This window comes from Mustela erminea, chromosome 6 (assembly GCF_009829155.1).
Source record: "Mustela erminea isolate mMusErm1 chromosome 6, mMusErm1.Pri, whole genome shotgun sequence".
Lineage (NCBI taxonomy): Eukaryota > Metazoa > Chordata > Mammalia > Carnivora > Mustelidae > Mustela > Mustela erminea.
In genome coordinates this window covers 10,014,288-10,037,027 of record NC_045619.1, presented here as the reverse complement: position 1 = coordinate 10,037,027, position 22,740 = coordinate 10,014,288, and the positions used below count along the sequence as shown (strand labels likewise).

Here is a 22,740-nt window from a genome sequence, read left to right as displayed (position 1 = left end):
TCTTTGTGCCCAGGGAGCTGGTTGCCACGGAAACCCCCAATTTCCTTTCCAGTGGGGACTGGCTGCAGGGGCTTCTCCCTTCTCAGGAGTATCACAGAGCAGGTCTCATCAAGCCACCCATTGTTTCCTGAGGACCTGCCTCGAGCCTCTTATCGTGGGCTCGGATCCCCTTTCAGGAGCTAGTGCCCCAGCAGGAAGCTTAGGGATGCAGTGATCTCCCGCCCTCCCCAGGCAGAGCCCTGCTGGGCAAGGCAGCAGCTGGAGCAGGGACCGAACACCTGCCCAGCCCTGTCCCCACTCTGTCCCCACTCCTCGGGCCACTGTCCTCCATGGCCTTCTGGTCCACCACACCCATCTCCTCTCCTTCCCTACCTCTGCAGGATGTCCCTTCCCTTCTGTGTAGGGCCCGTGCTCCTGCGAGGCCTTGACTGGGATGACGGTGGGCAGGGAAGCAGGGCTCCCGGGTTCCAGGTGTGACATGAAGTCGACACCGGCGCTTCCTCTGTCCTTGGTTCTGGGTCCTGCTCTCTTCATCCTGCTTTACCCAACCTGCAGTAAGACCAATCTCACTGCTTCCTCCCTCCCTGGGGGGACAGGGAGAGGGTGTATATCGACACCCACAGAGAGGGAAAGTTGGTTCCCTGAATATTCCAGCCTTGACCTCCATTCTGCTGCCAGCTCCCCTTCCAGGAGGAAGAGTGGGCTTGCCCGACCTCTGCAAGAGGCAGGACCTTCGGGCTGTGTGTGCCGTGGACAGAGTGGGAGTGACAAGTGTCCCCAGGAGTGGGAGGGGTGTCTGCCTCTCTGGAGAAGGGTTAATCCAGGGAGCCCTGGACTCAGCACCCTTCCTCCCTCCTCCAAGCCTGTGGAGTCCTTTAATCAAGTAGGGTGCTGAAATTCCAGCTCTGAAATGCCGCCTTTGTGCTGGCGTCCAGGCGGCCGCCCCGGAGTGCGGGGTCACTTTCTCGGCCCCGATTCTCTAAATGGTCTCTTTGTTCCTGCTGGGCCGCTCAGTATCAGATGTGATTAAAGGGAGATGGGGTTTGGGCGGGGGAAGAGAGAAGGGGCTGAGAGAGGGAGTAGGGGGTTAACCCTTAGGGGATAGGGTGTAGGGGAGATGGAGGAAGGGGTGGCTTTCTTCCCGTCTCTCCCTTCCCAACCTGCTCCTGTTTCATGGGAGTCAGTCCCTTGCTGCTCAGCTGGCCAGGCCTGGGCATGGCTTCTTCAGTCCCTTCCAGAAACATCTGGTCCCATCTCTCCACACACAGAAGCCACTGCCTTACTGAGGCCCAAGCACCTCCAGAACCTTAGGTCTAAGGGCGTGAGCACAAGCCATGTCTTCCGACTTCTCCAAGGTCATTTGTCCTCTCTGGGGCCATTTTTACCTCCTTCCATATCCCCAGTGACTTCCCAGTCCATCTCCATCTCTTGAGAGGCAGGGTCCTGGAGGGGGTGGTTTCATCTCCATGGAGCCCCTCCCTTCTGCCCTACTGGCTCTGTCCACAGCTCCACGGAGAGCAGGAGCAGTGAGCACCTGGAAATGGACTAGCAACCTGTATGGCAACAGAGGGGAACGGCTGGGTGTAAAACTTAGGAGTACCGAAGGTCAGTCCTCATCCGTCCCTGACAAAATTTGTAGAATAGGTTGTTTCCTATTTGAGAACACAGAGGTAAATAAAGAGGAGATCCCGGAGCTAGCAGAATTTCTAAGAATGTTGCCACATGAATCCAATTTCCGTTTCTCAAAGGTTAGTAGTCTCGTTGGTCTGGTAGGTTGGAGGAATGCCACAGAGCAAATCTTGATTTCAGCAAGGCATCAGGCGGTCTTTCCGAATAGCTATGATGGAGAGGGTTGTACTCGTGGTGATACAGTCAGATTCGGAGTTGACTGTTTAGTCCTTCCCTCAGAGTGTTGCTAATGGAACAGATGATGGAGAAGTATTTGGTGGTGGCTATGGGCCTCTCTTCATGTCAACCTCTTTTATTTGTGACTTGAATAGGGATATTCAGGTTTACAGATACATAAAACTCAGAAGGAGCACCAATAAGTTGGATTCAGAATTCCAGGACTGAGTATAGGTGGGAAAACAGTCAAATCCAACAAGACGAGTTCTGTCAAAACTCAGTATAAAATCCTGCCTTTCACTACAACACAACAAAAGAAAACACCAGAAAATAGCTTCTATACAGTTTCGGGTGATCTGACTTGGCATCAGTTATGTCTGTAAGAGCAGGGCTTTGTAGTTACCGCTAAGCCTCATGGGAGCCGGTGGCTATGGCTGACATTGCCAGAAGAATCCGCGTGACGCAGCTTCCAGGTGGGAGTGTGGCCAGCCTGGGGGACTATGCTACTTGGTGCTCCCTGCCCTGCCGTAGGTCCCGACGAGGCGGTGAGGGACTGGAGCCCACAGGTGGAAGAAATGGAAAAGGGAGCTGGGGACGCTGGTCTAGAGCAGCAGGAGAAGCATCACTCCCGATGACAAGCAGAATTGGGGCCTGCAAGCCATGGGCAAGGTCAATGTCTCATTAGCATCAACGTCTCCAAGTTTCAGCAGCCCATTTGGAAAACAGGGATAACGAGTGGACCCACTTGGTCCTAGGCCTGAATGACAAAGCAGTCAGCAGAGCACTTGGTCAGGGAGCACTCAGAGCACGGGGACTGTACTGTTGTTAGGAGCCTGGCCTAAGGAGGACCTCCAGCCCCCAGAGCCATCCATCAGTGGAAGATGGCAGGAAAGAGGTTTCCCTTGTCCCTGACGTGGAATGGCTTCTGCCCCCGAGCACAGGGTGGAATCCCACCCAGGGAAGAGCTTCTAGGGAATGAGCACTGAAGGATGAGTTTGTGTGTCTGCCATTCCGGGTTCACACACAGACCCATGCAGCTGCCATGAAGACTTGGCTAGATCGCAGAGCAGATCAAGGGTGTGTGTGTGTGTGTGTGTGTACGCGGTAGGGAAGGGGAGGCACAAAGAGGGGTGCAGTGAGAGAAAGCCCGGTGACACATCCCAAAGGACAGGCCTGCTGGCCGTAGACGGCTGGACGTCAGGCTTGACCCCCCTCTTTCAAATACCTGTCCCTTGAATGCTTCCAGGCCCCCACCCCTCTGCTGGGCAAGTAAAAGGGGCTGCTCCTGCTGAGCTCCAGCTGGAAGCGCAGGTGGCCCCACAACAGGATGAGTGCAGCAGGGCTGGGGGATAGCTCCCAGCAGGGGCCTCCAGCCCGGGCATCAATGGACCCCACCGTGATGCCACTTGTCCCAACACACGGCACGGCCCCTACCGTCTCACGGGAGAGAGGAGACCTCTGTATTGTCCGTCCTTTGCATTCTGCCCCTAGCTACTTCCAGAAAGCATCCGAGGAGGCACAGGTGCAGGGATAAGAGACCAAGAGACAGGCCAGGTCAGGCCCACCAAGCAGGTAACCGGAACCTTTAATTTTATTATGTGGAATGCTTAATGCAGAGTTAATAGGGGCTGGAATACCTAGGAGGAGGGGAGAGGGGAGAGGGGTCTACTGAGATAAATAAGAGGGGGCAGTAATGAGTTACATGTGGACTGCGGGGCTGCAGAACAGGAAGATAGGGGCAGACAGAGCTACGTACTTTATTCAGATACCACTGGGAGGCAAAGGGCAAAAGGCCAGGGCAGAACGTACATGTCAGGAGTCTAGTGTCTTCAGCCTGCTGCCAGCAACCTGGGTCCCGGGCCCTGTCCTGTGTCTCCTCCTGGAGCTAAGGGCAGAGGTCTGAGCAGCTGTGACCCTCTGGGAAGCCCGAGGGGCCGGGGCTGACAGAGCAGGGACCGCAGAGCCTGGTGAGGGGAGAGGGGGTTGGCAGGGAGCCTGGGAGGAAGGCTCTGTGAATTGTCTCTGAATCCTTTCCTAGAGCCCCTGCCTTCTCACTCCTCATCCGGGAGGTGCCTCAAGGTCTGGGGGGCTGTCATGGAGTAGGACCAGGACGCCCTGTCTCCGTGAGACAAAGAATGAGGTGGCTGGCATGGAAATGGGTCCGGAGGCCTCTGTGCCAATTCCTCCCTGTGTTCAGAAGGGGAGGGGGCCCTGTGGGGATGAGGAGTCCTCCCTCTGAGCACCCCTGCCCCGCCCAGGCTGTTCAGAGCTGTCCTCAGCCCCCGAGGGGCAGATGTAGCCCACTGTAGGCACTGACGCAGGTCTCTGGCTGGCTTTGATCTTAGGCACGTGGCCCAAGTGGCACGGGTTATGTCAGACCCCTCACTCTCCACGAGAAAGCCAACACGGGCCCAGGCGTGGCAGGGCCTCCGATTCCCATCCGACCCTGGATGCCTCCCCGACTCCCAGAGGAGGGTGAATGGGTCTTTCTCAGGTCCTGGGATGAGGGTCATTCCTGGGGGGGAAGGTGCAGCCCCTCATCATTCAGTCTAGGGGCAACAGTCCCCTCCTTCTCTTCTGCCCAGCCTAGTAGCCCCGGGCTTTGCCTGGGCTGGAGCCGGGATAGGACGGGGTGGGGTCATCAAAGGCAGTGAGCCAGACAGAAAGCCTTCCCTCAGCTGTCAGCCTCTGCAGCCTCCTCTCCAGCCACCACCAGGCCTGAGATGGGTGAGGAACAGGGCACGAGGGCTGGGGGAAGGGGCATGCCACCCAGAGGGGCCGGGCAAGGTGGCGATGACAGGGCCCCCCCTTTAAGGCCGGGACAGCGTCGTATATACTGGCTGCTCCCAGTGTGTGGGGCTGTGGGACTGGGGCCCTGAGGGGCTGGGGTCAGAGATGGCCGTGTAGAGGGGCCGCTGCGAGGGCCCCATGTAGGAGAAGGCCGAATAGAGGCCAGAGGCCTGGCCTGAATGGCCGTAATAGGGTCCTGAGGGCTGATGGTCAGAGTAGTCAAACTGGGGGCGGGAGATGGAGGGGAAGGCGGAGCCGTAGTGGGGCAGGCTGAGGGAGGTGTAGGCGATCTGTGAGGTGGACGGCTGGTCGGTATAGTGCGGTGGGCCCTGGGGCCCTGCGGTCTCCGTCTTCACCTGGGCTTTGGCGTCCACGCCGGGTGGCGAGACTGTAGGCAGAGCCACGCCTGGTGGCTTGGAGATCCAGGCGGAGTGTCCACTGGCCACAGCCAGGGCGCTGCCCAGCCCGTAGCCGGCTGCTGAGTAGCTGCCCACGTGGCCCGGGTGCCCGTTGGGTGGCAGGTACTGGTCCAACTCAGCCACATCAAAGGTCTCCATGTTGGACATTACCTCGTGGCTGATCTCACCGATGTCCACGTTGCCGAAGTCGATGTGAGGCTTCCCGCCCTCCCCCATGGAGCGCCCATCCCGCTTGGGGTCTGCCTTGCCCGACTGCAGCTCTGTCTTTGGGGTGGTCGGAGGGGTGGGTGGGCCATGGCTCTGGCCTGGGTGGAAGGGAGACAGAAAGTGGGAAGCGAGTCAGAGGCTTCTGGATTCTGATGGTTCACTGTCAGAAAAGATGCCTCGGGGGCTGAGGATGAATCACGGCATGACCTTGTACACTTTACGCGTTTGGGCAGCCCAAATTGGTGCTTAATTCTCTAACAGTCTAGGGCTGGTCTCCAGCTGTTTCTGAAGACCCCCATTTGGAGGGGTGCATCTGCCTCCCCCACCCACAGCAGGACTCTCCCTGTCACCCACCTCCTGGAGAGACTTGCTGCATCGTGAAAGACCTTCCCTGTTGGGGAAGTTGTTCCTCATATCAGCTGAAGTCAGCTTCCTTCTCTGCCCCCGCTGCCCCTTAGCTGTCCCCTGGATGGGCACTTAGCTGACTCGTTCCACCCCTGTTCCTTGGTTTTCTCATTCACACATTCATTCAGCAAATGCTTAGGGGGTGTGGTGCCAGGTGCAGGGCACACAAGAGGAAAGAAAAGGGATCCTACTTTACAAGCTCCCAGTCTTGGGGGAGGATCCAGAGACTCACACAGAACTGGAGGGCAGCTCAGAAGTGACGGGACCTGCAGAGGGCTCAGGAGACCAGAGGAAGAAGCCACCCGCCCTGCTGTGGGCACTTGGGGAAGGTCTCTCTGGGGAAAGGAAGCTGAGCTGGGCCTTGAAGGTTGAGCAGAGGCCCAGGCCCACAGTTGTATTCCGAGGTGACTGGTAGTGGTCTTCTGCTGTGTGTGTGTGTATGTGTGTGTGTGTGTCCCTGAATCTTTGAAGGTAAGGTATGTAAGCTGTGTGGGAGAGACGGCTGGACTGGGGATCCCATTGGAGAGAGAACATGCCCTTGGTCTATGAGACTGGGGGCTCCTTGGGGGCCGGCCCATGTCTCTCACATCAGGCCAGAGGCAATGCCAGGTCCGGCACTGGCCAAGTGCTCTGGAGTTTGAGAGGCTCACCCGGGTTGGAATCCTGGATCTATCACTTACTGTGTGATCCTGGAAAAATGCCCATCTTCTCTAACCTGCTTCCTTATCAGTAAAACAGAGATGATACTGGGGCACCTGGAGCCACTGGGTGGCTCAGTGGGTTGAAGCCTCTGCCTTTGGCTCAGGTTATGGTCCCAGGGTCCTGGGATCGAGCCCTGCATCGGGCTCTCTGCTTAGTGGGGAGCCTGCTTCCCTCTCTCTCTACCTGCCTCTCTGCCTACTTGTGATCTCTGTCTGTCCAATAAATAAATTTTAAAAAATCTTAAAAAAAAAAAGCCCAAAGATGATACTAAGCAGCTCAGACACGGCCTCCTTCTGGAAGGTGCAGGCTTCATGCACACTTGTTTTGGATTCGTTCATTTGTTTTCATCCCTGCTCCTCCCTCTACACTGTGGACCTCGTAGACCAGGGAGCTTCTCTTGTTGGTGCCTCTGGTGTCTGCTCCTGGGTCTGGCACAAAGGAGGACTCCGGCGTGTCTCCTGAGGGCAGAGCTGTGCCGACAGAGACTTCCCATATGCCTGACCCCATGTACGGCCTTCTACGAACAGAAGCAAGGCAGCACTAGTGTCAGCAGGGGCCCCGGAATCCAGCTGCCTGGGCTCAGACTCAGCTGTGTCCGTTTACTCATCCGTGACATGGGCGTCATTTGCCACACAGCTGAAGTCGGAGCCCAGGCAATGTGGCTGCCTCATCACAGCTCAGAGTAATTGAATGATAATACACATAAGGTAATTCGGGTGCCTCTACACAGTAGGTGCTCAATTAATGTTAGCTGGTATTTTCATTAATAAAAATGCAACGAGATGCCCTATGTCTGGCCTCTCCATGGCACTTGCTCAAGATCCCATGCTGTGGCTCCCCCATCAGACTGGGAGGCGGGAAGGAGGCAATGATCTCTCCTCCATCTGATCACCCATCTCTCAAAATCACCCTGTCTCTGCTTTCCCTGTTGTAACTCACCCCTCGGCCTCCATGGCCTCCCCAGCCTCCTTAACTGGCCTCTTCACTTAGTAGCTGTGCCCGCTTCCATCCACCAGAGCCATCTGGCCCAGCTACTTCCTCGGGGGCCTGAGTTCCCACCGAGCTCCCTCCGGGACCCTGCACCCCAACTGGGGCAACTGTGCAGCTGGGTGAGCCTCCCCAGTGCCCAGGCTCTCCCCACCCACAGCTCATCAGCCCAGCGCTCACCTGAGGGGTGCTCGGGGTTCCCATCTGACATGGGGGAGCCCTCTCCCGGGTGCCGGTGGTCCAGGTGGGCACTCTTATAGTGGGCCTGGATGGCAGCAGCGCCACCCTGCTCGGCCTCCCCGCCGGGACACTCTGACTCCCCCTGGGCCGCCTTTCCGTTCTTCCGCCTCCGGGGTTGGTACTTGTAGTCCGGGTGATCCTTCTTGTGCTGCATTCGGAGCCGCTCAGCCTCCTCGATGAAGGGGCGCTTGTCACTCTCGTTCAGCAGCCTGGGGCGGTACAGTTGGGGGAGATAGCCCAGCGGCCAGTGTGAGTCTCTGCCCTCAGACAAATGAGGCCTGGGGGTGCGGGTGTGGGGGTGGCAAGTGCAGAGGGTGGGCGGGGTCCAGGGCAGGGGGAGTTGGTGGGGGTTTGCTCTTTGAGTCACAAACTAGGAAGTGAGGCCGGAGGATCCACAGGCTCAGAAGGCTGTGATCCTCCCTAAACTCTCAGGGGCTCCTGGCAACCCTGAGGATGGAGTTAGACGTATGGATAGAGCTTTTTTTTTTTTTTTTTTTAAGATTTATTCATTTATCCTAGAGGGAGAGAGAGCATGAGTGTGAGCACACAAACAACAGTGGGGGGCGGGGAGGTGGTGGGGAAGGGGGTTGGAGGGGAATGGGGAGGGGCAAGCAGATTCTGTTTGAGGAGCCCAAGGCAGGGCTTGACTCCAGGAGCCAGGAGAAGCTCACAACCTGAGACAAAACCAGCGGTCAGATGCTCAACCGACTGAGCCACCCAGGTGCCCCAGAAATAGGGCTTTTGAGGGACATGGAACTTCATTTCAAGGAAAGAAAAAGCTTTCCCGTCATCAGATCTGTCTGGAGGTAGAGCTGGCTGCCTTCTTAGGGGATGAGCTCCCTGGGGCTGGAGGTATGCAAAGCAGAGTGGGGGGAAGAACTCAGTCTCTGCTACTGGCTAGCTGTGGGACCACGGGCAAATTGCTCCTATGGGCTTCTTTGCTTGTCCCTAGAGGATAATGCCTACTTCACTGGGTGTCAGATTGGCTGAGGTCCCGGGTGTGAAGCCCCTTGCACGAGGCCTGGGGGTGGAGGGCAGGCACCTTGAGAAACAGGTGCTGTTCTCATACTGCTGGGGGTGGGGGCCTGGGCCAGGAGGACCTGGGGTGGGCCCTCTCAACTCTGGAATGTTCCTTTTGTGAGTCCCAGTGTGGTGCAGACAGGATGAAAGTCCCCTTTGCTCTGTGGGGTCACAGCATCCCAGGGGAGATCACATCTCCTTGTCCAGGGAGTGACAGAGGGTAGAGGAAGCTAGACTTTCTTTCCAGACCCTGAGACAGAGGCAGATAGACCCTCTCCCCAGCCCGAGACCAGCCCTGAAGGCAGTGCCTGGGGCCCACTCAAGTCCAGCCTCAGGCCAGGGCTGGAGGACAGTGGAGGGGGTGATGTTTAAGGCTTGGCTGCCCCCAGGGCAAGGAGGGCATAATAGAGTGCCTCTTGGAGTGGGCTGAGGGGAAAGAACAGACTCAGAGAGTCCTAGACATGAGGGACTCTGGGAGTGTGACTCTGCTGCCCAAAGGGCCTGTCTCCGCTGCCCTCCTCCCCCAGCCAGCAGAAGGCCTAGCCCTCCTGTCCAGGATGGGAGGGGGTGGTCATACCAGGCACCTCCTAGCCGGAGGCAGCATTCCTGTGCAGCTTAGCCTGCCCAGCCGCCCCCTCCCCCAACCAGGCTGCCAGAACCCAGCCCTAATGTAGCTTTCTCCAAGGATCCCTCCAGCTGAGGGATGGGATGGAAACCCCAGATCAGCACCTCCTCTGGGACGAGGGAGTAGGCTGCCCCCTTTCTCCCCCAGCCATGCAGGCTATCCCCCTAGCCAGGCCTCAGGGAGGCTGGGCCGCAGATTTGTGTGTGTGTGTATTGAGGGCGGGGAGAGAGAGAGGCACTAGAGGACTCAGCCACTTCAAGGGCCCCAGCTCAGACGCTCTGCAATGGCTGGGGACACTGAGCTTCCTCTCCTACCCAGATCCTTGCTTGTGCCCTCTATCCAGCTGGCAACTGGGTGTGAATCAGCAAGAACACAGTGGGGGCACAGGCCACAAGACAGGGAAGAATCCAACACGATACACTGTCACCACCCTGCTAGGTCCCAGCAGTACCCTAATCTTGACAGGATCCTGACCTCTGGTCCCCTCACCCCCAGCCCCCACCCCAGCCCAGCTGGCTAATGAGCCTCCAAGCCCCGACCCCAGCCTTACTCCAACCTCAGCTCTGTTCATCTTGACCCCCGCACCAGCCTTGCATTGTCCCCCAGACCCCCCCACGTACCCACAGCTCTAACTGCAAACCCGATCCTCATTTGCATTCCACCTGGCCTCTGTCCTCTAGATCTCCTGGGTCTGGAATAGGGGCCAGGAGAGGGTAGGCTGGTTCCCCCTGCAAACTGGAAATCCCAACTTGGTGGTGGTGGTGGGGGCTCCTGAGGTGGGGCACGGGCTGCTGCTCCGTCTGCTCTCTCTGTCAGGGAAGGGGCCTGTGGACTTGGGGGTCAAGAGAGGCTCCAGCCTGTGACCCCCTTTTCAGTCTCTGGGGTCTTCCAGCAAGTCAACCAATGTACAACCGTCAGCATGTGACTATTAGAGCTCACACAGCCACTTAGGAGCCGGGACCTGGACGCTGGGTGTCCGACCCCAACCCACTTCCAGCACCCTAAGCAGTCTGTCCTCATGTCTTCCTCTTTTTGGGTTTAGGGCCCTGTTTTCTAGTTCTGCCTGTTTAGCCCATACCCTCCCTGGTGGCCTGGGAATTATGAACCGGGGAGGGATTTCGGTATGGGCCCCCACCCAGGATCCAGGTAGCTTGCCCACCTGTGGGGATAGCCTTTGATCCTTGTCCTTTTCCTGCCACCCTCCTACCCTGGGCTTGGGTCCTGAGCAAGCAGTGCCCGCTTTCCTGATGGCCCTATGCTAGATTGGCCCTTGGGACCAATCACGGATGGCCAGGAACTAGTCCTCTGGAGGGAGCCCAAGCCCAGGGTTCTGGGCTGGAGGAACAAGAACAGGGACAATGGAGGGTCTAGTCTTAAATCCCTCGCAGTGGGTTGAGGGACAAGTGGGGGTCCATCCTTGTGTTGATGCTGTCATTGAGCTGGTGCTGCGGTCTGTTCCTGATCCCCAGGACCTGCTCCTTCTGCCTGTCTCCCTCCTGGTTGTCTGTCTCTCATTTGCTCTTCTCTGTCCCACGACACCAAGAGTATTGGCCTGGGCTGTGCCCTACCCAGTGCAGACCTTGGGCGGACGAGCTAGTTTTGACCCTGCTCTTGGGCAGAGCTGGAGCCTCTGAGTCCTTACAGCAGGCTGGCCACTAAGCCCAAGGCCTGCCTGCCCGGGATGAGCAGAGCGCTGACTGCCGAGATGGGGATGTGAAGGGGCACCAGGCCATCAGCAAACACATGGGGCCGTGGGGCTGGATGCGAATCCCTCTTGGTCTCTTGGGGGGGCCTTCTAGCTTCTTGTACCACCCTAAACTTTTGGCCTTCTAGGCCCCATCTCCATTACACTGGGGCCCACCAGGGGAGGGCAGCAGCAGGAGGGAAGCCGGCTCCTCTGAGAAGTGCCGACTTTCTGGAACTCAGGTGTGCTGTACTTCCGCTCTCCCCTTCTCTGTCCCCCCACCTCCTGACCACGCTTTAGAGCCAAGGGGTGACCCGCCACTGTCACCAAGGACAGTGTGGAGGACGACCAGTAGACCTAGATTTGACCCTGCTCTGCCACCAGCTGGGACGTGGACTTTGAGGTCCCTTTTCCTTTCTGGACCTGTCTCTTGGGCAGTCTGGTGGGGGCATCAGGGGGCTTCTGCAGGCTTGCGTCTCCTGGATCGCCTGTTCTTTTCCTGAGCTGCCCAGGATGCCTGGGGTGGGAGGTGGTTACCCTGCTCAACATATCCCAAGGGGCCAGGCTGAGCCCCAGACCTGAGGGGAGGGGTGGCCGGCTTCCTCGTTGGGGGGCATGTTTTCCCCCAGAGGTTTGGGCTGGCCCCAGGGGACCAAGGACTCTGAGGCACCCTGGGTAGGAAGAGGGGCCAAGGTTTCCTCCTGGCCAGGGCCCTCGGCTCCAGCTCTGGGGCTGGAGTAGGAGGTTACTCAACGCTGGGTGGGGCCCTGGAAAAGAAGATGGCGCCGGACGTCGGGAGGGAGGGAGAGAGGGGCAGGCCTGGCAGCACTGGCACAGGATGGGAGGGGATACTTCTCTCTGTGCGTCCCTTACCCTAGAGGATAAAGACAGGAGCCCCCCTCCCCCAACCCGGAAGGAGGGGAGGATAAGGAGGGCACGATGAAGGTAGTTGGGACAAGACAGGATCCTGCAGTGACAGATTTGCCCTTTGGCCGTTCTCCATCCCTCACTCTTTCAAAGGCTCCTTCTGAGTTCCTTATTTTCCTTGAACTGCCCCCCAGTTCTCCATCTGACTGCCTTAGTTTCCCTGCTTCACCAGCCAGGCCTTCCGTTCTGTCCCAAGCATTTCTCGGGCATCCCCCTGACTAGTGGGGCCGGTGGCAGTGGCACCCTCGAGTGCGCCGGGCCGGCGGAAGACGTTAGTGAAGGTCTTTGGTGTGGGCCCCTCGGGATCCTCCCCCCTCCCTCTCCTTTACCCCCCCAGGAAGAAGCTCAGGCCCTTCGCCTGCCACCGACGGAATTCCAACCACGAGGGGGCGCCCTCCTGCCCGCTGCCCCGGGTGGGGAGCCTTGCCTAGGCCACTGGAGTTCTAAGGCGGCGCAACCTCAAGGGGGTACTTGTGGGGGAAGGGCGGGCCCGAGCCCCACACCTGGTCTTCCAGTCCCATCAGAGCGGTGGCTGCGACCCGCGAGAAGGGCCCGGGCAGCGCGCGTCTGGCCTGAATCCACCCGCAGCTAGGGGGGCCCGCGGGAGCTCCCCGGAGGCGAGTCGGGGGCGCTCACCTCCAGAGCTTGCCCAGCGTCTTGCTGAGCTCGGCGTTGTGCAGGTGCGGGTACTGGTCGGCCAGCTTCCTGCGCGCCGCCTGCGCCCACACCATGAAGGCGTTCATGGGCCGCTTGACGTGCGGCTTGCTCTTGCTGGCGCCATTGACGCGCACGGGCATGGGCACCAGCGTCCAGTCGTAGCCGCTCAGCACCTGGCTGACCGCCTCGCGGATGCACACGGGGAACTTGTCATCGTCCGCCTCGCCGTCCTGCTGCTCCTTCTTGACCTTGCCCAGCTCGCCGGGCCCCGGGCTGGCTCGCAGGCCCGATCCGCCGCCGCCGCCGCCGCCACCGCCGTCGGGCCCCAGCGAGGGCGCGCTCCCCGGGGACAGGCAGCGGGGCTCCTCGGAGCCCACGGGGCTCAGCTCCACCTCGGATAGGTCCTGCTCCTCCGCCATGTCGCCCCCGGCCGCCGCCGCCTCGGCCGCCTCCCCGGGGCCCGCCGCCGGGGTCCTCGCGAAGAGTCCAACGCCCACCTGGATGGGAAGGAGGACGCGACGGAGCGGCGGTGAGCGCAGCCCCGACGGCAGCCGGAGCGCGACGCGGGCACAGCCCCGAGGTGGGGCCCGCGCACATGCCAGACCCGGGCTCGGCCTCCGAGCGCCCGCCTCCGCGTCTTCCCACCACCTGGTCCCAACCGTCTCTTGGTGTGGGTGGGTTTGGGTTTTTTTAAACCTCTTTTTGGGTGGAGGTTTGTTGATGGAAAGGAAGAAAAACGGACTCTTTATTCTACTCTAATCCTGGCTCCTGGAATTTCCCACCTTTTCTCTCACCTTTCCGTCTTCCCTTCTGCCTGCCCCCCATGGAGTCTAGAGGAGCCGGCGGGGGCGGGGGGCAGATGCGGGTGTCATTCTCTCTCCACCCACGCCCCACCGCGGGGTCCCAGGCCCCGGCCCAGGAAGGCAGGAGCAGAGGAGCGGACTGCGTGCGCACTCACTCACCTCCTCGGACCTCTCCTCCAGTCTGGGGCTCGTCCTTAGGAAGTGGAAAACCGTGTCCCAAGGTGTGCGGTCCAGCTCGGGGCTGGGGGGTGACGCTGGTGGGCTGGAAGGGAGGGGCTGGGGGGCCCTGAGCCTCAGGCCACGGCCTCGTCCCGACGGAGCCTGAAACCTCACCACCAACCACCCCGGCCGGACAGCCTGAGACTGACTGAGCACTGAGCTGCTGCCGAGGGCTGGGAAGGAAGGAGGGGGAGAGGGGGAGGGGGAGGGGAGGGAGGGAAGGGCAGAAGGTGGAGCCTCCAGCGCTGTCCTTCATCCCCAACACTCAGGGCTCCTCCGCCAGGCCCCCCCACCCCAGCTCCAGGCGCGGCTGTCCCAGGCCCGTCTTGGGGCCTGGGCATAGTCAGGGAGGTGTAGGAGTGGGCGTGGTTAGGCCGGGAAAGCCAAAGGATGCAGGTGGGCAGGGTCGGACCTGTCACCTGCAGGAAAATTGGGCCCAACTGGGACCCCCAGCCTCTGCCTCAGGTGGCGGGATGGGCAGGTGGCAAAGGATTGGGGCTGGATGAAGAGAACACAGGGGAAGGTTCTGTGGACATGTGAGGGCGCCCGGCCTGTGCTGCTGGTTTAAGACGCTTAGGGAGGGCCTACTGTGATCGGAGGGACGCTTCTTCTCAGCCTGCCTCACCTGCCTCCCAGCCTGACCCAGGCTACCCTCTGCCTCAGCTCATATGGGAGAGAAAGCGCACGCGGGTCCGTACCTGGAGAGGCAGGGGTGGCTGGATACCTCCTGCCCAGGCCAGAGGCCCTAGCTCCAGCTCTGGGCCCTTCTCACCAGACACGCAGCGCTTGGAAGGGCTGGCCTGGCTCAAGGTAGAGGGAGGCAGGACTGAAGTTCCTAGGGGGCTGGCCGTGGGGCTGGGCTGGGGGGTCCTCTTCAGCTAGGTCTGAAAGGCTTTTGGAACCCCAACTCCCTCCACGCTGGGTTCATGCTCTCTTGGTCTGCGGTGGGGAGATTCTCATTCAGGGTTGTCGTGAATTCCCACACTCCCCACCCTTTCAGGGTGTCTCCCTCCCTGCCCGCCTCCCTCTCCCACCTCTCTGCCCACTTCTGTCCTCGGCCACCTCCCCAGTGGGGTCACCTCTCTCCCTTTTCTTTCCCGCCCATCACCCAAGGCTCCTTTTCCTCTCCCCTTTCCCAGGGGCCAGGTGTCGAGGCAGAGGTTCGGGTGGGCGTGGAGGGGCACGTGGAGCCTGGGCCCGTGCGGGCGACCATGTACACTCCTGAGCTCTGCGGCTGGGCAAGGCCTTAGGCCCAGCCCAAGGGAGTCTCGTCTGGAGTGGGGCTGCTAAGGGGGTCTAGGCAAGGCCTCATGCTTGGGAAAGGCCAAGGGGGTGGAGGGGGGTGGGTAATGGGACACAATGAGGTAGTCACACGAGGCAAAGGCATGTTGGGGGTGGGGGGAGCGGACATTGGAACACACACACACACACATGCTCGCACACACAACCAGTCAGACAATCGGGCCAGTGTGTCTGGGGCCTCGGAGCCCAGTGAATTAGGAGTTTGATAAGGGTTTTCTCTTTCTCTCGCTTGCCGGCCTTGGACAATCTCCCCCCAGTTTTCCTCGACGCCACCCCCGGCGCTGCCAACCCTCCTCCCCCCGCCTCCCTTCTCTTCCCTGTGCCCAGACTCTTGTTCGGGGCCTTGAAACAGTGAGCTGTCTTTGTTCGAAATACAGGTGAACGGCAATCATGTGATTAACACACACACACATAAAAAGCTTTTTAACAGCGCCCGCCCGGCCTCAGAACCGCCCAGAGAGGAGCCGCCCTGGATGGACAGAGGGACGGAGGGACGCGCATCCAGCCGGTTGTGTCCAGCTGCCCGCAGCAGTCTCCGACACCCGCTGCTGTCCACCCGCGGCCCGCCTGCCCGGCATCTCTCGATCCCGGTGGGTCCATCCCTTGGTTCCTCCTCTTGGAGGGAAGGACTTCCCTGCTGCCTGTGGCGTCTGAGACCCCCCTGGGGTGGGAGGGGTGGCCGTAGAGGGAGAGGGCCCAGGGTAAGAAGCCTGGGCGTGGGGTCCCACAGCGCCCCTCTCCGGCTCCCCTCCTCCCTCACCCTCCTGGGCCCAGCTGTGCCAGGATGGGGTGGGTGCGGCGGTGGGCGCTCTGGGTCCACAGAGAAGCCATGCTGGACTGAGGGGACCTCTCTCTTCCCCTCCCTCTGTCTGTCTCTCTGTCTCCCCCTCTCTCCTGTTTCCTCATTGCTGTGCTTGGGCTTTCTGCTGGGAGGTTGCTGGATGAGACAGGTGGGCCTTCAGGGGTGTGGGGAGGGGCTGCCTGATGCCCAGAGGTGTGGGCACAGGGGCGGGGGCAGGGGGGACCCCTGCTGTGACATCCCCCCCCCCCACTGTAATCCCCTCCATCCCATTCCCAGGCCCTGGGGGCCCCAGCTTCCTCCAGCAGAGAGGGCAAAGGCCCCAGGCATCCCTGGAGTGCAGTGAGTTGGGGGGGGCAGGGGTGCCGGAGGAAGGTACCCTGGGCTCTACCCTTAGCAGAACAGCCACACCCCCATCCAGCCTGCCCCTTCTCACTGAGATGTGGTGGCCACGGACCCCGTAGCCTGCCCTCTCTCCCCAGCAGAGAGGGGCCCGCCATGGGAGTGTGAGCGTAATGGTGGAGAGTCAGGCTTCCCTCCCTGGGTGGAGAGGCCTTTCAGGAGCTGCAGACTTTTCCTGGGACCTCCCCCCACCCCACCTGGGTTCTGTTGCTGCCAGTCCCAGCCTTACTGCTCAGATGGCCCTGACAGTGAATGATGGCCCCTGGCAGTCAGAGGTGAAGTCCACTGAGGACCCCGCCTGGCAGAACTGCTTCCGTCAGCAGTGACCCTTAACCCCTTAGCTCCCTGAGTCCTCTTCCTAGGGCACTGGGCCCATTCCGTGGAAGGCTCCGCCCTTGGTTCCCTGCCCTGGGTCTCAGTCCCTTATCTGTCACCCAGGCAGGGACCCCTAGCGCCTCCCTATCTGCCTCCTAGGACGCACTGAGCTGAGATGGGGGGGGGGTCTGCTTTTCAGTGGAGCAGGGGCTGCGCCAGGGTGAGGGGTGGTGCTGGTCAAGTTGGGCCTCTGCTCCAGCCTCAGTTTCCCCAGCTGGGCACGAGACTCTTCCTGCCTGAGGACCAGATGAGGGGACACTGGGAAAGCACTTTAGCACCTCGAGGCGCCTGGTCTAGGCTGTCACTCCCTCATTCCCTGGGGCCTATGGCCCCTCTCAGTGCTTCAGACACTCACCTGTCCACCTGTCCACGCCCCGGGGGCCAGGGGGAGGGGATTGGCTTTCCTCCCTACCTGCTGGTTTGTGCAGAAGCGGGGCTTGGCCGAGGGCAGTACTTTTCAACATAAAGGTGTGCAGAACACTGGCTGGCATTCTTCGGGTCTGGGATGGGAACTGTGATTCTGCATTTCTCACCAGCTCCTAGGCAGGTGTCTGAAGGATTGGTTGTAATTCTTGCTGAACTTCAGAATCACGTCCGAAGTTTTTAAACAATACCGAAGCCTGGATCCCACCACAGACTGGCTGACTCTGCATCAGGGCTGGGGGTCCAGATGTGCTTACTTTTTAGCTCTCTGGGCCCTGCTTTCCATCACTGGGGGCCTGGACCCCGCAGGCTGTGACGAGCCCACACAGAGCCCCGCAACTCTGGGGAGAGGGCAGGGGGCCAGGGCTCTGGAACCCAGAGCTGGAGGTCGGAATTGCAGTCACACTGGGGTGTCTGGGGAGTGGGGGGCTGTGGCAGGGGAGCAGCTGCACAGTGGGGTGAGGGAGGGCTCAGGGGCACAGGTCAGGGGTCAAGGGTAGGGTAGTGACCGCTGCAGAAGCTTAGTCTGGGTGAGCGTATGGGGAGTGTGAGCACTCCCTCGAACATTTCCTAGGCCCCCGCCACCTCTGGACAGGCTGTGTGGTTCGTCGTTTGGAGGGCAGTGGACGGAGCACTGGACTTCGAGTCAGGAAGTCCTGCCATTAGCATCCACGTGGCCTTGGGCAATTTGTGCTCTTAGCTTCTTGGGACTTGATTTTTGCATGTGTAAAATGCTGATAATATACATCACTGCACGCGGGAGTGGATGGGAGAATTCAGAAACCGCACAGACTCACATGCACGCACAAGTGCCTAGCTCAGCGTTTGGTTCGTAGTAGTAATTTACGTGCTGGGAGGTGGAAATGGTCACATCAGTTCAAGTGCACAAGCGTTTACTGAGTAGCCAGTGTGGACCCGCCTTCAGGAGTTTTACCGTCTGCCCCCCGAATCCCAGCATCAGACCGGGCTGGTGCATGATAAGCCCCTCAGCACTGGGCCTCCCCTCCCTGGACCCCCTCAATAGCAGAGGCCCACACTGCCAGAGCCTCCCGTGGGCTCTGAGTGCTTCTGTCCTCTCGGCAGCCCAGCGAGTGGGTGCTGTTGTTATTCTCCTTCTAGGAAGGAAACTGAGGCACAAGAGGTTCAGCAACAGGCCCGAGCTCAGTGATAGGTGGGAATGCATCTGCGGCTGCAGTTTACCTCCGGAGCAGGACCTCTGACCATTCTGCCCCGTGCCACTAGACCCCAGGGGCCGCCATGGGCCAGTCCCCTCCTCCACCCCGCCATGGGCCTTTGCACTTTCCTCGTGCTCCCCATCACTGCTCAGCTCTGAGGCCCTCTCTTCCAGGGACGCACTCCTGGACGTGAACTCGGCTGGAATTCTCTCCCTGTATTACTTTCTGGTGGAGTTGTTACTTGCACCTCCCTTCCTCACACAGCGTGGTGTCTGGGCCAGTCTCTACCTCCTACTTGGAGCCCCCGAGAGGGTAGGGCCATGCCTTCCTTCTTGGTGTTGGCCCTCCCCAGGGCACAGCATGACCTCAGGGAGTCTTTCCTGAGTTGAGCTGCTGTCAGGGTTCCAGAGCGGAACAGATTGGCGAGGCTGGAGCAGGCAGGACTGGCTTCCTGGAGGTGGAGGGCCTGAGCGCTTGTGGAGGATGGAGGACCGCCGCGTTCCAGGGCTTGTCCCAGCAAGGTCTCTCACCCGTCCTTGTTTCTGGTCCAAGCTGAGGGTCCCACCCCAAGCCAGGAAGACAGCTCCAGGGACTGGAGTCTTCCTTCCCTGGCCCGCCCCACCCTCTCTGACCACAAGGAGGCTGGGCCAGTGCCTAGGGCAGCCTCAGGGCAGCTGGCCTCTGCCCTCTTCTCAGAAGCCCTCCCAGGAGGGGACTGCTTGTTCTTGTTCTCCAGACCCTGCTGCTAGAAACCCCTTCCGGGTGTCTGCCCCGAATCTCTCACGCTGAGCTGAACTTTCGGGAATGTACTCTGTATGGGACACAGGAGCTCAGAGTTTGAGGGGAGAGGCCTACGTGGACACCCAGCGCCTTGGGCTATGTGGGCCACAGGGGCTGGGCTTGTGTCCCGGCTGGGCTGTTGAGGCCCTTTGTTGCCTCGGCTACCTCTACCCTCCCGTGGCCTCAGTTTCCCCATCCCCTGAAATGAGGGGCAGACTAGGTTATCTCTGAGGGTGTTTCCAGGTCGGATAGCCCATGAATTCTATTTCAAAACGAGGGTCCAACACCTGAGCTTCCAAGCCGTGGTGTTGCCAGACATGGAGCGGTGTCTCTTGAAAAGGCAGTTTTGTGGGCAAATAAGTTACAGAAACCCTGCTTTCCACTTCCTCTTTCTAGAGACGCAGGGCCTGTCTAAAGCTCTAAGTTCTGCAGTTAAGAAATGGATCTTTGTTTAAATACTTATCCCCAACTCCTCCTCGGCCGTGAGCACTCTCCCCGGCCCCACTCTGTGGCCCAGCCTTGCTCTGGACACCTGGCCTGGTGGCTGGGCCTGGAGCCTCGTCCGGCTCCTGTGTCCCTCGCCTTTCCAGCAGGACCTGGTCCCTGCAAGGCGGGTCTTTCCGGCCTTCCGACATATGCCCGGCACTTGGAAGGTGCCCAGCGGTGCCGATGAACGAAGGAGTCCTAAGGTGATGACTTTGCAGGTAGCAAGCTGTGCTGCTCTTGAGTCAGACAGCTCCGGGGTTGAATCCCGGCACCCCCACTTATTAGCTGTGTGTCCTCAGCAAAGGACGTGAGGTCTGAGTCTCCCTTTCCTTCTAGGTTGTGGGGAGGATGAATCCGGATGTAGTATGTAAGCGCTCAGGATCGTTCCTGGCACATTACGGGACTAGGTCAATGGCTGCTGTTGATCTCGGCATCTAGGGGTCGGCCCCCGGAGGGTGGCTGTCAGCTGACCTTGGGTTTGATAGTCGTCCTTGCTTCTTTCCCCGTCCACATGCTATTGCTGTCAGTGGACGTTCTCTGTCTGCCCCTCGCAGCCAGGAGCTGGCAGAACACGGGCAGGACCGTTGTCCCATGGAACAAGAGCAGGAAGGGGGGCGACTAACTGGCTGAGGTCACATGACTGCTTAGTCTCAGAACTTGACCTCTGTGCCCTGATTTTTTGCCCCAGGTTTCCCGAGGACCCACTCCTAGGCAAGGCTCTGCTGTCTGTGGGGTCCTGAAGAGCGCCGAACAGTTGGCTTATCTTCGAGGAGCTTGTTGATGAGTGGGGAGTTGGGTCGTTCATTCATACATTCCACGCGCTTATTAGGGCAGGGGCGCTGACAGGTGTGAGGGTGACGAGAGCGGTGTGGGGAAGGCGGAGGAGAGACAGAAGGGCAGAGGAGGGCCGAGGGTGGCTTTTCTCAGAGGGGACCCTGGTTTTGACCGGGTTGGGGCTGCTACTGTCACAGCTGAGTGGGCTGCGTGTGGCTAACAAGGGCCTCTGAGCCTCCATTACCTGGGCAGCTTGGAGCGAGGGGCTTGTCCAGGTGGCCCGGTGTAGGGGTGCCTGGAAAAACCCCAGATCTGCCCACACCAGATACCCTGTCATTTCACCCCCATCCTCCGGGGCATGACCAGGGACCAGGGGGCTGTGGATGCTGAAGGGGGCCGGCCTGGGCGTGAAGGTAGTCATGGTCACCGGGCTTGGCGTTGTGAGCGCATCTCTGCTCTTGCAAAGTTTCCCCTCTGTCCCCTGAAAGTGAACACAGGGTGATCTGGTGGGATTTCAGTGTTTATATGAGCTTGAAGGGGCCGCTCCACAAGAAGGTTACCGTGTTCTATGATGGTGTCACTTTATAAGGACAAGGGAGCCGAGTGATGAGCCTGAGATCCAGAGCCAGAGAAACTAGGGTTCAAATCCTGTCCTGCCCCCACTAATCTGTGGGATTGGTCTGCTTACTTATCTTCGTAACGAATTACTTCATCGGTAAGATGATGATAGCAACACTTGGCTCCTGAGAATGTCACAAAAATGAAAAAGCAGAGAGAAACAGTACGTGCCCAGCAGATTGCTGGAAACAAAAGGTAGACATGGCCGTTCGCTTCTCTCGTCTGTGTCCAGCATTTTCCAGGCAGGACGGCCCATGTATTGGATATGATAATATCTTGGCTATAATACACCCAGGAAAATCTCTTCCCTTTGCAGGGGGAGGAGGCGCACTTACCGCGATAAGACCAAGGGACTCGGGCACAACCCGGGGAGGGGGTGTGCTCACGCGTCCGGGTGCTCCGGTCAAAGGAGAAGTGAAATGTACCCATGAGGCTGCCAGACACAAGGATTTCACATGTCTCACCCTCCCCCCACACCAGGTGGCAGGTAGAGAAGTCAGAGAGTTTGAATGTCTCCCGTTTGGGGCTAGAACCCTAAGCGGAAATCTCAGCTTTGGCAGGTACAGTGGGAGGAGCTGTTCCCAACGCTGCCAAAGTCCAGACTCTTGCTGTGTGACCTTGGGGTAGTCGGCTGCCCTCTCTGGGTTTGCTCAGCCATTCATCTATACGATGAGAGAGTTGACCTCTGATTTCAGGGGAGAGGGGGCTCCTTCAGATTTACTAGCAGGGGTTTCAGGGTTCTGTGGGAAAAGGCCTACACCTGGTTTTGTCTCCCTGACTCGGCTACTCAGGGCTGGACATGGGAGTACACAGCAGGTACACACAGGACAGTACTTGTCCAACCTCGATGACCAGAGAGAGAACCCACTAAGAATCTTGGGCTGCTTCTCCGCTCCCCAGGCCCGATCACATCATTAGTATCGGTCCCTCTGGGGCAAGACCCACGAGTTCATGCCACAGTCAGCTGCTTGCTCACTGGGTGAGCAAATGCACGGATGTAGCAGACACACGTGCCCATTATGGAAATAACACTTCACATCAGAGACAGACTTGATACAACATAGTTCCTTCTCACGGCTCTCGGGATCAAAATCCCAAATCTTCAGCCTGGCCCTCACGTCCTGGGCCCACTCTCATCCCGAAACTCCAGCCACAGCGGCTGCCAAGCTCCACGAATGCCGGCCTTCCACTGAACGCGCTTTCCACGGTCACCTCGCCGGCCTCTCCTGTGGGCTCAGCCTTGAGGTCGGGTCTGCAGACACCGCCTGATTCTCTAGCATCGGTTACGCCCTGGGACCGCACTCTGGCCTTCTCCTTTACAGCGCTCGCGTCGATTCACGACTTTATGTTGGTTGTGAGATGAGTTATTCGTTGTCCGTCTTCCCACGAGGATGTCCGCTCCGTGAATCCTTGGGGATCCGCGGAATGCCTGGCATGCCGGAGGTGCCCGATGAACGAATGAGTGAATGAATGAATGAAGGGGGGTGACCAGTGGAGGAAGGGGCGGGAGGCCTGGAGAGGTGAAGGGAGCAAGGACGGAGGCTGAGTCTGAGGGCCAGAGGGAGGAGACGGTCCGAGGTCCGTCACGTGACCGAGGCAGGTGCCTCGACCCCTAGTCCCGTATTCTTCCTTCTAATGCAGCCGGGGCCCCTGGAGCGACAGGCTGGGTTTAGTGAGACGCCAAGGCCCTGAGGACCTAGGGAAGGGGGATCTGAGCCAGCTCCCCAGCCAGCCCCACCCCTTCCCCCAGCAGGCAGGAAGGACGGGGCAGATCTGTCAGCTTCAGAAACACCGCCCCAGGGGACCCAGCCCTGAGTCCAAGGAGGCCAAGGGAAAGAGGGGGGCACAGGAAGCACCCAGGTCTCCCCCTCCTCCCTCCTGCCCCACCCTCCGCCCCCATCTCTGGCTAGAGCTCGCAGCCCCAGGCCTTGGCACTCGGGGGACGGGGGCGGGGAAGTGGGGGACAGAAATCCTCTTCTGGCCCAATGCCTTCCTTTCCCCCATTTGATTTCTGGGCTTCAGGAGGGTGACTGACCTGGCAGCCCCCGAAGAGCTGGGCCCTGGCCTCGAGGCTGG

The 22,740-nt window shown here is 59.7% G+C and overlaps 1 protein-coding gene and 1 long non-coding RNA gene across 4 annotated transcripts in view; one reads left to right on the top strand and one right to left on the bottom strand.

Moving 5' to 3' along the window:
- Window positions 1-3,300: 3,300 nt before the first annotated feature.
- SOX10 (SRY-box transcription factor 10) lies at window positions 3,301-13,786 on the bottom strand. The gene is given in 5 exon segments (XM_032346318.1): window positions 3,301-5,359; window positions 7,536-7,804; window positions 12,488-13,005; window positions 13,471-13,734; window positions 13,736-13,786. Coding segments are annotated over 5 exon segments (1,806 nt in total). The 3' UTR covers window positions 3,301-4,655.
- The window catches only part of LOC116592791, a 50,976-nt gene continuing 41,944 nt past the window's right edge, over window positions 13,709-22,740 (top strand). For all 3 annotated transcript variants that reach the window (XR_004286610.1, XR_004286608.1, XR_004286609.1), the window contains exon 1: window positions 13,709-15,422. This is a non-coding gene — a long non-coding RNA (uncharacterized LOC116592791). The remainder of the gene's footprint in view (window positions 15,423-22,740) is intronic.